The 12,863-nt window shown below is 58.9% G+C and overlaps 1 protein-coding gene across 3 annotated transcripts in view; it reads right to left on the bottom strand.

Annotated features, from left to right (window-relative positions):
• Positions 1–10,230, bottom strand: part of LONRF3 (LON peptidase N-terminal domain and ring finger 3) — a 40,164-nt gene extending 29,934 nt beyond the window's left edge. Inside the window, exons 1-4 of one of the 3 annotated variants that reach the window (XM_047081868.1) lie at positions 9,916–10,229; positions 8,937–9,720; positions 5,036–5,154; positions 1,169–1,291 (exon numbers count right to left, since the gene is read on the bottom strand). In XM_047081868.1, coding sequence (XP_046937824.1) covers positions 1,169–1,291; positions 5,036–5,154; positions 8,937–9,720; positions 9,916–10,065 — 1,176 coding nt within the window. In that variant the 5' untranslated portion in view covers positions 10,066–10,229. Of the gene's footprint in view, positions 1–1,168; positions 1,292–5,035; positions 5,155–8,936 lie in introns of all 3 variants that reach the window. The other 2 variants (XM_047081867.1, XM_047081869.1) reach the window with 2 other exon arrangements.
• Positions 10,231–12,863: the final 2,633 nt, after the last annotated feature.

Below are 12,863 nucleotides of genomic sequence, written 5' to 3'. Positions count from 1 at the left end.
TGGTGCACTGGGAATTGCTCGATAAACGTTAGCTGTTATTGTTATTAGTCACGCCATGGACTGCACTTAAGATTCGGGGAAGGGTCCACAGCTTGGAGCACATTCTCTGCCACCATGCCCTGCTCAAGAACACCCTGCCCACTTTCCCAAACCAGGCCATGGCAACTTTCCAGGAAGAAATCTGTGTGGGGCAGAACCTCCAGAGCTCGGCTCCCCTAGTTCACTGATTTTGCTAAAGATTCCTTTCCCGAGCCTTCAGAAGCCAGTCCTGTCCCTTGCTCCCTTTCTTCGTCCACGGCTCTGCCAAACCTCATCGGGGCGGGGGCACTGGAGACAGGTGGTGAACAGGGGGAGGGGCACAAGGAGGGCAGAGGCGACCACTGTCTGTCAGCATCCAACTTCTAGGCCAGTTGGTCACACAGTCTGAAAGCACACTGCAGAACAGTAAGCACTGACGTCCATGAACTGAGGACCCTTGAGCCCTTCACCAGTGCAAACATCTCATGAATTAAACACACACACACACACACACACACACACACACACACACACACACACCAGCCACATTCTCCTGGCACTCAAGCGTAGGAATGGCTGCTTGCATTATACCGTAATGGTCCCTGACTTACATCTGTGAGACAGTGTGTGTGTTCTATTTCTAGCAAAGGCTGAAGGCTAGAGTTCTGCATATAGCAGGGGAGATGGTGACCAACATTCCTGGTGAGGAGCTGGCTGTCCTGTGTGTCCGGTGAGGCCGTGACTCAGCCAAAGCAAAGTTCTACAACCGCAGGCAGCCCCACACCCCTGACCTCTGGTCAACGGCCAGAATCTCCAGAATCTTCCATCCCCCTGTTAACTTATCTGGCTTGATTTGGTTTGGTGTGGTTTTCCCACTCACAGCTCAGACCCTGAGTTTAAGAAGCAAGAACATGCCTCAGAGCCTCCTACAAAAATGCAGGAACTGCTCAAACTGATTGCACACGCCAAGAGGATGGCGTGTTTCTGAGCAATCAATTGGCACTTGTGTCTCCTTCCTGCCCCCTTAACCAAGGGAGCCACCCACTCAGGGCCCTAAATGCCAGGGAGGGTAGTTCCCTCAGTCCCTCCCTGGACAAGACAGACAAGTGGAGCCCGCTGGGCAGCTGGATCTGATACCATCTCAACTCACCCTTTGGGCTTCAGATCTTGCTCTTTTGTTCTTTCCATCGAGGGACACACAATATAGAAACTCCCTTAGTGCTTCCTCCACCTTGCCTAAGGTGGCCAAGGCCTGTGCTTTTCTGAAGTGTGCCTGGAAGAAAACATCGGCATTCAATCCTGTTCTTATTTATCTATCGACTTCTTGACACTGGCTAAATGTTTCGTGAGTATTTGCTACTGTGTGAAGGGGCTTAGAAGGACTATCTCTTGTCAGGGCTCCTGGGTGGCTCAGTCGGTTAAGCATCTGACTTCGGCTCAGGTCGTGATCTCATGGTTCCTGAGTTGGAGCCCCACATCGGGCAGAGCCTGCTTCGGATCCTCTGTCCCCCTCTCTCTCTGCCTCTCTCCTGCTTATTCTCTCTCTCTCTCAAAATAAGTAAATAAAAACTTAAAAAAAAAAAAAAGAACTGTCTTATCTACAGTCCTATACATGTAGACAAATGGTCTGAAGCCCATTTTACAGAAAATAAAACTGAGACCCAGAAAAGTGACGTGCCCAAAGTAACACAGAAGGCAAACTGTGGAATCAGGGTTTAAGTCTGGGTCCGACTGATACCAAAGTCCAATCTCCTAATCCCTGTGCCATACGACCTTCCCGCTGCCCCACTGTTGTATTGGAGGGATCACCAAATGTAGCAAGAACCCTCATCTTTGAAGCACCTACTAGCCAGCTTTTAATACCCGTTCCAATATGCCTTTCTATTCACTAGCCCATCAAGCAGAGATCTAGTTCACATTACTGGCTGCTGAGTGACCACCCATACTTGCTGATCATTTTTCAGAAGAGGCCCAAGGGAAGGGACATGGCCTCTCCAAGACGTCAAGGTAGTTAGTGGCAAAGCTGAAACTAGAACTGTGGTCACGACGCCCAGAATGCTCTTCCCCATAAAGCAGATTTCCCTTCAGAGGGCCAACCAGGGACCAAGCAAATGCTTTCCGTCCTGTAGGCTCAGCTCACTTCTGTTCCCTCACCACATCTTTAAAAAGTATAAAAAGTTTTAGGGCTCCTCGGGGTCCCCGCCCGACTGCCCTGGCAAAGAAACTCTAGAGGTAGCAGACGAGCATTCTGGGGGAAGAGGCAGGAACAAGAAAAGAGGTGGGAAGAGGGCTATACTCTCTCTGTGCCTTGGGACAGGTGGCCCTTGCAACTTGGCTGGGAGGGCATTGCTCCTGAGTCATCTAGGGTGCCCCTCGGGGGCCTGCTCCCCACTCCCTTGCCTCCACGGCTGACCCTGAGTCTAACTTAGAGAAGGAGATGATCCAGGTTGCAGCTGCTGGGCACTCCCAGCTTCCCCTAACATGCCTCTACAGGCCCTGGTGAGGTGCCCTCTGGCTCCAGCCTGGCTCCAGGCGCCGGCAGGGATCTGCCTTCTTGAGCAGTGGCCCCTGCTCCAATCCTCTCGGGGACCTCCCCCCGTGTCCCCCGCCCCACTCCTGGGGCCTAATTTCGGCTGATACTTGGGTGTCGATGGCTTCCCTCACTGCTCCTCCCAGCAGTGCTTACCAGGGGCCCCCTGGAGAAAGGCTTGCCTGACATTTCAGGGCAGCTAGAGGCGATAAGTGTTGGGGGACTGGAGAGGCCTCTGGGACCCCTCCAATCATACCCAATAGCAACCCAGACACGCCACCTGTTCAGGGCAGCCAGCCCGGCCCATCGAGAGCGTTCCACAAGCAGGGTATGCTGAGTACCACTGCGCCTGGCTGGGTTGGCTGGAAAAGGGCTGCAGGAGATGCCCCTGCCCTAGGGGCACCGCACAGAGAAATGGCGGGAATGGGGCACCCGGCTGGTTCAGTTGGTTAAGCATCTGACTCTTGGTTTTGGCTCGGGTCACAACCTCCCAGTTTGTGAGTTCGAGACCGGCACCGGGTTCTGAGCTACCAGTGCAGAGCCAGCTTGGAATACTCTCTCTCCCTCTCTTTCTGCCCCTCCCCTGCTTGCTCGCGCTCTCTCTCAAAATAAACAAACTTCAAAAAAAAAAAAAAAAGCGAAGAAGAAAGAAGGAAAGAAAGAAAGGGTGGGAAATATGCAAATCGGGGGATGAGCTGGTTTTGAATGGTATGCATCCACTCAAATCTTCTCTCAGCCCCCAAGACAGTTCGTTCTCTGGCTTTGGCGCTCTGCTTACCCCAGCAGTTGGGGGGAAACGAAACTCCCGTTTACTACTTCCGTCAACTCTGATTTCACTGAGGAAGTCACTTTTCCCAGTTCATCTGAAACGGTCCACCGCTTCTCAGCCCTGCTTCCCACCACACTATCCACTATCGAGGCTCCCACCCTGAGGCCCTAGGTTGAGGGTGGGGGTGGAAGAAGCTGCAAGAGGACTCCTCTTACCCCAGGCAGCTTGCTGACCTGCCCCCGCTGTGAAGTGTGAAATGCTCTCACCGAGGCTCCTTTGGGTCAAGACACTGGTGACTTTTAAAATCTGTTCCTTGGGAAAGAGAATATGCTACTCCACTCCCCCCCCCCCCACGAAAACCTTCTCATCAAAGAACATACGGGATTCACTCGGACCCTAATGGCTCCGTGTGCACGTCCACAGATGCCTGATCTGAGCGTCCTAGTTCCAGAAACAGTCTGATAAGCCACAGTTTTCCTGCCGTCAAAAGTCATCAGGTGTGGCAAAACCCAGGCTACAGTGATATGGACTGCATTACAGTCACTTAGTGTGAATTCTCACGAATTCTCACCTAACGTACTGCAGAAATATTAGCGTGTGTGATTGCGGAGCGCTGTCCAGAGCTCACCGAGGGTGCCACGTAGTATATGGTCTTTCTGCAATCAGAAACATTCTGGACTCTGAACGCTTCTGGCCCCACGGGATTCAGATAAGGGATCACAGATCAGGACCCGGCTAAGTTGGGGTTCGGAAGAAGGCATCCCGGGGCTCGCGTCGAGACAGCACTGCACCAAGGCCGGGCAAGTGGTAGCGCTCCCAGTATGGCCCCTTGGCCACGCTCACCCGTGACCCTCACCACATCCCCACGAGGCGATCAGGGTGACTAGTAATAGCTGCGCTTTGCCACCAAGGACACTTGGGGGCCAGAGAGTGAAGCGACTTCCCCACGGTCACTTGGCTTGCAAGCAGTAGAGCTCAGGCCCGAACCTAGTCTCCCAAACAAAATATTGACATGTGGCTAAGGACCGGTCCTCAGGCCCGAGACGCAGAAAGTGATGCTTCGCATCCTAGAATCCTGAGAGATGCCTAACCCGGCTTTCTCCCTACCCATCCAATGTGACCCAGACGTTTAGGGCCACCAGCAGGCGATTATATTAAGGACTGGAAATGACACAACCAACCAGCCATACTTCGCTCATGCTCCTCTCTACTGTCTCTGGAAAATGATGATTGGACACATAATGCTACGGGCCAGGCATCGTTCTAAGCACCCTACATGTATAAGCTCGTGTAATCCTCACGATTAACCCTTTGAAGTGGGTGCTTTGAATATCCCCCTATTGTACAGACGAGGAGAGAAGGCCCAGAGAGGTTAAGTAGCTTGCCCTGGCCACACGGCTGGTAAAAGTAGCAGAACTGGGACATAACAGAAACTCAGGTGGTCTGACCGCTAAGTCCATGCTCTGAAGAGTTCTGGACAAGTTCTGAACAAAGCCCAGGCTGCTTGGCAGGCCATCAGGTGAGTAAGTAAGCTGGGGAAGAATCCGGTTCCCTTGCAGACTCTTGAGTCACCCTTTGCCAAGGGACCCCCAGCTCCTTTGCAAAGCCTCTTCCCTGCTCTGCTTGAGCTCTAGTGACCCAAACTCCCAGGGAGGCAGCTCTTCCTGCCATTTCCTGTCTATAGTACAACCCATTCCCAGCCCTCCCATCCCACTCACCTTAAAACCCATTGGGCGGAGCTTACATGCTATTTCTGCATCATGCAGTGCGTCCTCGTGAGACTCCAAGGTGAAATAAATTTGAGACCGGTTGCTATAAAGCAAGTGGTCGTTTGGAGCTGCCAAAATGAGGGGGGGAAAAAAAAGCTCTCATTAATGGTCCCAGCACAAACACATAAGTCCTGTATGAGGATGGATCTTAGCAAACGGCAAGTTATCTGGGAAGTTTGTTAAAAGTTAATGTATTTATTCTGAGAGAGTGTGAGTGGGGGAAGGGCGGGGGGGGGGGAAGAGAGAGAATCCCAAGAGACGCAGAGCTCGACCATGAACCGTGAGATCATGACTTGAGTCGAAATCAAGACACTCGACCGACCGAGCCACCCAGGCACCCCTAGGATTTTTCTACTGGGGATCCCGATGTCCAGCCCGAATGTTGCCCTGCCTGCCACACCCCCCCAGCTGCTCTGGGTCTAAGCTTCCCCAACTAGGAGGAAGTCACGTTTGCTCCTCTCTTAGGTGGTTCCTTAGAGGGCCTGTGGGTGCATTAGTGGCTCTGACATAGAGGAAACCTTAGCCGCCCTCCTTCGTGGCTAACTGGAAGCCTGGCTTCGAAGTGAGGATCCCCACGAAGAAACAGGCCAGGGCAGGGAGAAGGGGAGGTGGCCAGATGTGACTCCCATCCTACCCACCAGAAAGGCAAGTCCAGGTTAGTCTTCTAGTGACATTAGCAACATCTCTGTCTACAAAGTCCCACACATACGAAGTTTCTCTGAATGCACTTGCGAGGTTCCATCCTTTCTTTACAGATGGCCACATGTGCGTGAACGTAAACAAGGCTGCTGGGAATAAAGCAAGCTTGGTCCTCACTCACACTTTGAACCTTTTTTTTTTTTTAACGTTTATTTATTTATTTTGAGAGAGAACACTAGCGGGGAAGGAGCAGAGAGAGAGAGAGAGAGGGAGAGAGAGAATCCCAAGCAGGCTCTGTGCTGTCAGTGCAGAGCCCAACATGGGGCTCGATCTCAGGACCCATGAGATCATGCTTAACCGACTGAGACACAGCTCCCGCCGGGGTGGTGGTGGACCCCCCGGGGGGGGGAGGACCCCCACAGAGCCGGATCTGGCAGCTGCAGCTGGAGCTCAGTCCCTGGGTCCAAGCAGGAGGTCCCATAAACCCAGATCTCCAAGGGAGGTTTCATTCCTTTTATTTTAACGTTTATTTATTTATTTTGAGAGACAGAGAGACAGAGAGAGGGAATCCTAAGCAGGCCCTGTACAGAGTCCAGACTCAGGGCTCGATCCCATGAACCGTGAGTCCTGACCTGAGCAGAAATCCAGAGTCAGATGCTTAACCAACTGAGCCACTCAGGCGCCCCTCTCTCACTAACATTTTGAATCACTAAACGCCAGGGCTGGACAGGCCTTTAGAGATCAGCTGGCTCAACCGACCCATTCTTCAGAAGAGGAAAATCAAGCCCAGGGAGGGGAAGGCATCTGCTCGAAGTCATACGGCTAGTTGGTCAGACGCTGAAGCTTTGAAGCTAGGGTGGGGGGCGTGTTTTCTTTTTCTGAAGGGTGTGCGGTACTTAGAAAAACGAGACACTGGCCACCTCTCAGCACATGGATACTTGCCTGCTGGGGAGGCCCCTTAATAGGGTAAGGCTGTAGTATGTAAGTGATGAATCACTGAATTCTACTCCTGAAACCAATATTGCACTGTATGTGCTGTAACTAACTGGAATTTAGTTTTTGAAAAGTGTATTTATTTTGAGAGCGACACAGAGAGCACAAGCAGGGAAGGGGCAGAGAGAGAGGAGAGTGAGAATTCCAAGCAGGCTCCCCGGTGGTCAGTGCACAGAGCCCAAAGTGGGGCTTGAACCCATGAAACTGTGAGATCCTGACCTGAGCGAAAATCAAGAGTCGGATGCTTAACCGACTCAGCCACCCAGGAGCCCCAACTAACGTGAATTTAAATAAAAATTTGAGGGGCACCTGGGTGGCTCAGTCGGTTAAGCATCTGACTCTGGATTTCTGCTCAGGTCAGGACTCACGGTTCATGGGATCGAGCCCTGAGTCTGGACTCTGCACAGGGCCTGCTTAGGATTCCCTCTCTCTGTCTCTCTGTCTCTCAAAATAAATAAATGAGTAAATAAATAAAAGTTAAAATAAAAGGAATGAAACCTCCCTTGGAGATCTGGGTTTACGGGACCTCCTGCTTGGACCCAGGGACTGAGCTCCAGCTGCAGCTGCTGGGACGGGTTCTGTGGGGGTCCTTCCCCTGGGGGTCCACCCGCGCACAGGGGCCGTGCAGAGGGCTTGCCTGAGTGCTCTTTACTTGCTCTCAAGACGTTACAGAGTTTGCAGTCGAAGCTTCCCTTTTGTTCTGCAGCACTCGCCAGCCCGGAGGAGACTCAAAGTGTGCTTTCCCTGGCCACAGGATATGCATGGGGGTGGGGGTGGGGGTCCCTCTCTCCCTCGGGTGCCAGCCTGGCCCAGCCAGCCCTCGTTCCTCCTCCTCCCCCCCCCCCATTACCTGTTGCAATCTCGGGTGAGATTCAACACGTGGAGACTCGAGCCCACCCCTCTCCTCCGCCCGTCGGGAGTCGGGCTCAGGGCACCCCCGGATCCCAGAGCCCTGCCTGCCCGGCCCTGCCGCCTCCTCCCCGGCACGCTTCGCCAGACACCGCGCCCCGCCGGCCGAGCTCCTGGCGGCCGGCCCGAGCTGGGCACTACCCGGCCCGCGGCTCTGCGGCCACTTCCTGGGTCCGGACACGGAGGGGACCGGGGCGAGCGGCGGGGCGGGAGGAGGGGAGCCGCTGCGCGTGGGAGCTCTGGCGCCCGGCCGTGAGGCTTCCCACGTTGCCCTTGAAGCCGCTAAGCGCAGCCGCGGCTCCTCCGGCCGAGCGGCAGCGGGTCCGAGGCGTGCCCCCTCCGTAGCGGGCGCGCGGTCCCGGGGATCCCCGCGCAGTTGACGGCCGGGTCTCCCGCCGGGCCGACGGGATAGGGGTTCGCGGCGAGGGCGCGCGGGGTGCGGGCGGGGAGGGGGGGCATCTATTTCGGCCGAGGATCCTGTGATAGGAAGCGGTGACAGTGAGTCACAGGGCAGCGGGGCGCGAGCGCTCCCCTCCCCCCCGCACACGCTCGCGGGATGGTTTCCGAGGCGAGCGTGGCCCACTTCGGTTACCTCAGCCGTTACACAATCCCGCCCGCCCGCGCGGAGGAGGGGCCGCCCGGCCCGGGCCGCTCGCGGCCCTTATGCAACCAGTGCTCTCCTGACCTAATTCCACGCCGGACCCACCCCACCGGGAGCCGCGGCCCCGGAAGGGCCAACTCCCGCCGCGGCGGCCGCCCCGGGGCCGGGCGGGGAGCGGGGCGGCCGCGGGCGCCGAGCGAACGTCGCGGCCCCGGCGGGAGCGCGAGGAGGGTGCGAAGTTCCTCCGCCGGCAGGGGAGGGGCGGGCAGGTGTCCGAGGGACCCCGGCGTGCGGAGGGAGAGCGCGCCCGGGCGGCCGCGGCGGCCCCGCGCACGTGACAGAGGGCCAAAACCGCGAGGGGACCAGCGAGGGAGACCCAGAAACAGGGGCACCGAGCGAAAACCGACTGGCAGGCGCAGGAATGAAAGCTACGAGGCGCCACGGAGAAAGACAAAGAGCGACAGAGACACGGGCAGGGACACAGAGAAAAAAAAACGATGCCTCGGTAGCGACCGAGGCAGAGTCAGAGACCGGACTCCAGACGCCCCCTCCCCCACCCCGGCGGGGGGGGGGGGGCCGGCGCGGCCCGCCCCCCGTCGCGCCCCCGTCGGCCCCGCCCCCGGCGCCCCCTCCCGCGCCCCCTCCCCTCGGGTCCTCCGAGCAACCCCCGCCCCGCCTCCCCGCCGCCGGGCCCCGCGGGGGGCTCACCTAGCCGAACCGCCTCGTTGTACTTGAGCAGCGCCGCCTCCACCTGGTGCTCGCGGTACAGCTGGTTGCCCTCGTGCCGGAGCTGCGACGCCCGCGCCGGGCCTGGGAACAACTTGCCCAGGAGGCCACTGAGCACCACGTTGACCCGCAGCGGCGGCGGCGGCGGCGGCGGCTGCGGCGGCGGTGGCGCCGCGGGTGGCGGCTGCGGCGTCGTGGTCGTTGTCGTTGTCGTCGTTGTCGTCGTCGTCGCCGCCGCCTGCTGCCCGTCCCGCTGGGGAGCCGGGCGCGCCTTGCCGCCGGCCACCATCAAGGCCGGGAGCTTGACCCCGCACAGCGCACACCGCCGGTCGGCCGCCCGCCCGCGTTCCAGGCAGAGTTTACAAAAGGTGTGGCCGCACGACAAGGACACGGGGTCTGACAGAAAGCCGTGGCACTTCCGGCACTTGAAGCCGTCCCACACCTCGGTAGCCTCCGCGGCGGTTGGCGCCCCTGCCTCTTCGGCCGCCGCCTCGCGGCTCGCCGCACCGCTCCCGTCCGGGGGCGCCAGCGCCGGAGCCTCGCCTTGCGGGACTTTCTCCGCCAGGCACCGCACCAGCTGCTCCAGCTGCTCGGCCACCAGCTGCTGCCGTTCGGAGAGCTGGCGGTACACCTCGAGGGCTTCCCGGAGGCGCCCCCCAGACGCCAGGGCGTCAGCCTTCGTGAGCAGGACTTTGCACTCCGGCGTCGAAGTCTGAGGAGGCGGCCCCGGCTCCCGCTCGGGCCCCGGCTCCGACTCCGGCCCCGGCTCCGGTCCCGACTCCGACTCCGGCCCCGGCTCCGGTCCTGACTCCGGCCCCGACTCCGGCCCCGACTCCGGCCCCGGCCCCGGCTCCGGCTCCGGCTCCGGCTCCGGCCCCGACTCCGGCCACGACTCCGGCCACGACTCCGGCCCCGACTCCAGCCCCGGCTCGGGCCCCGACTCCGGCCCCGGCTCCGGAGCGTCTAAAGGTGCGGGGCCTTCTGTGGCCGCCTCCGGGTGGGGCTCCGTGTCTCCGCGGGCCGCCGATGCCGCCGGCTCCGCCAGTTCTAAGTTGTCGCTGCCGAGCTCGGCGGGCAAGCTCAGCATCTGTCCAGTCTGAAGTGAATCCATAGGGATAGAGAAGCAGGCGTGAGGGGACGAGGCGTCTAGGGGCCGGGGACTCGGAACACAGAGCGAGGGCTGCTGGGAATCGGAGCTGCCTCTGCCGATCGGAGTGGCCTCAGCCGCGCGCTACCGCGCGCCGGTCGCTGCCGCGCCTCCACGAGCTGTCGGCCGGCCGCCGCGCGCCGCCTAATAACTGTCTTGTCTCAGCAAAGTGTTATATAAAACAGCACCACGTGACGCGCCGCCACGCCGCTCATTGGCCGGCGGCAGGGAAATTGTTACAAAACCAGACAGTTTTGTAACAGTGTTGCGCTTGCTTCTTTTGGCTTCGCTTTTCTTGGCTCGTTTTTGAGGTTGTTTGTGTTTACACTCCGCCTTATTTTCCCCCTCGCAGTGTGGTTCCTTTTCGGAAGAGAGGGAGGCAAAAAAAACCCAAAGTCTTGTCTCAGGCTTCTCCGTCTCCAAACCCTACCCCATCCCACCTCCAAACCCGCCAGCAAACAGGTCCCCTCTGCCGGCCGCGCGCTAGCGGGCCCCTCCCCCAACCCTTCGGTGGAGAAGCAGGTACCCCGAGGTGCGCAGTCCGCCAGGTCTGTGGAGACGCTGCAGGCTCTCGCGCCTACGGGCTACGGCTGAGGTCTGCGGAGGGAAGCGTGTTGGAAGGGTCCCCGGGAAGCCCACGCCCCTCACCTCCGTCCCGGCCGCGACTCGCGAGCCCTGGGAGCCCCGTCCCGGCTGCTGGCATTCGGGGTCCCTATCCGCCTTCTCGGGGAGCCACCCCCCCAAAGGAAGTGAGTGTGGACATCCGAGGCCGCTCGGTCCCCTGTGCTGGGAGCCACGCGAAGCAGCGCACCCGGCGGGCGCAGAAGTTGGGTGGCTCTCGCTGAGCGCCGAGGGACGCGCCGCCAGGAAGATGCGCTCGCCGGCCGAGGCCCGAGGGAGGCGCCCTGCGTGGCCCGCTCCTCGCCTCTCCCTTCGCTCAGCGCCGGAGACGCCCCGGGCCCCGGGGGTGGGTAGGGGGGTCCCGCCGGCCGGCCCGCCGGCCGGGCGCGGCCACGAGGACTCGGCCCTCCGGTGTCGGTGGGTACCCGGGGGGCGTGGGAGAACGGCCGGCGGGCCAGGAACGGAGAGCGCTCCTCCGGGGAAACTCGCGGCGGCCCGAGCTGCCTCGAGGTTCGCGGCTCCCGAGTGCCGAGTTCCGACCTCCGCGCGTCACGGGGTGGGGGCGCTGCGCGGGACGGGAGGGCTGCGCGCAGGCCGCGGGGCTCGGCTCACCGTGGCTAGGCGGCCCGGGGGGCGCCGCGCTCACCTCCAGAAGGCCGGTGTGAGCCGCTCGGGCTCCCACCCTCGCACTTCGGACGGGAGCCCCACGCACAAATAAACGGGCTTGGAGCCCTAAGGGAGTAACGCACTTCCCCCTCGGTCCCGCTGCGGCGAGCAGGGAGGCGGGGGGGCTGGGCTTGCCTCTGGCTAGGTTATCCTCCAGGGCCTGTGGGCTCCTGGGGCGGTGCAGGGGCGGCGCGCCGCCCCAGGGCCTGAACACCTGCAGTTGGCTCCTGCTGTGGCCACTTCTTAGCTGAGTGACCTTGGGCAAATGACCTAAACCCTGGGAGGCGTCGCTCTGGGTTCTGAACAAATGCCAGGGATGATCTAGGTCGCGATCAAGTCATGTTTCAGAGCTGGGGACCACAGGCTCCGTCGGGGGCGTGTGTCTCTTTAGATCGTTAATCTCCCCATTGAGTCAACGCTAAGGTCCCAAAGAACGGGTCCCTTGTTGTGCAGCGATTTCTAGAGCTTCCCTCTGACGAGACAGGCCTGGGGAGAGGGTCAGAGGGGAGAAGGGACACTGGGACAGAGGAGAAAGAGACCAAGAAAAGAAACCAAGGAACTCAGGATGTAGCCAGTAAGGCATAAGGCCCTCATAGGAAAATTTGGCTTGTAGCCCTGGCTTTGCCATGACTTGCTATGAGACTTTAGGCAAGTCCTCCACGGAGGCCTTAGTTTCTCCTGATCTCCAAGGCTCCTTGGAGCTCTCACCCTCAGTGGGTTCTAACCCAAGACTGGATTTCACGATACCAACTCAACTACTTAAGTGCAAGATTAGTCCAGATGCTGGGGGGGGGGGGGGGGCGTTGACCTGGACAAAGGGGTGAAGTCAGCAGTAGTAGTGAAAGGGCAGGGGTGGCTAGTCCGCTGTCCTGTTCATCAGGGTCAGGCCTGAGCTAGATTTGGAAGATCTGGAAGTCAGGGGACTGGCCAAGAAGGGAGGAGATGGCCATGCCAGGCAGTGGAGGAGAAGCTGGGGCTCCCTGTAACCTACTAAGGGAAGCTCTTTTTCACCCTTCGATTTCCCCAGCTGTTGAATGGGCCCTTATTCCATTCCGGTCTCCATAAGAAAACACTATAGATCGGGTGACTTATAAGAAACAAATTTATTTGTCACACTTCTGGAGGCTGAACAAGACCAACATCAAGGCTCCAGCAGACTTAGTGTCTGGCGAGGGCTCCCTTCCTGGTTCATAGACAGCCATATTCTGGCTGTGTCCTCAAACGGTGGAAGGTGAGGGATCCCTCCAGGATCTCTTTTATAAGGGCACTAATTCCAGGGCCCCACTTCCAAATACCATCACAAGGGGGATTCGGTTTCAGCATATGAATGGGGAAGAGACCAACACTTTCAGTCTGTAGCAGGGTCCCCAGCATTAATTCTCTGTCTGCCCCTTCTGATACCTGTGAGGAGGGACAGTCTGAGGGGCAAGTAATGAGATTTCTATGAAAGGGTCGTGAGATGAATAATGATGAAA

This window comes from Lynx rufus, unplaced genomic scaffold (assembly GCF_022079265.1).
Source record: "Lynx rufus isolate CCGP_SWC_20201006 ecotype Redwood Valley unplaced genomic scaffold, mLynRuf1.p SCAF_19, whole genome shotgun sequence".
Classification (NCBI taxonomy): Eukaryota; Metazoa; Chordata; class Mammalia; order Carnivora; family Felidae; genus Lynx; species Lynx rufus.
Note: the sequence above shows the minus strand (reverse complement) of the source record. Positions and strands in the feature narration are given on the sequence as shown.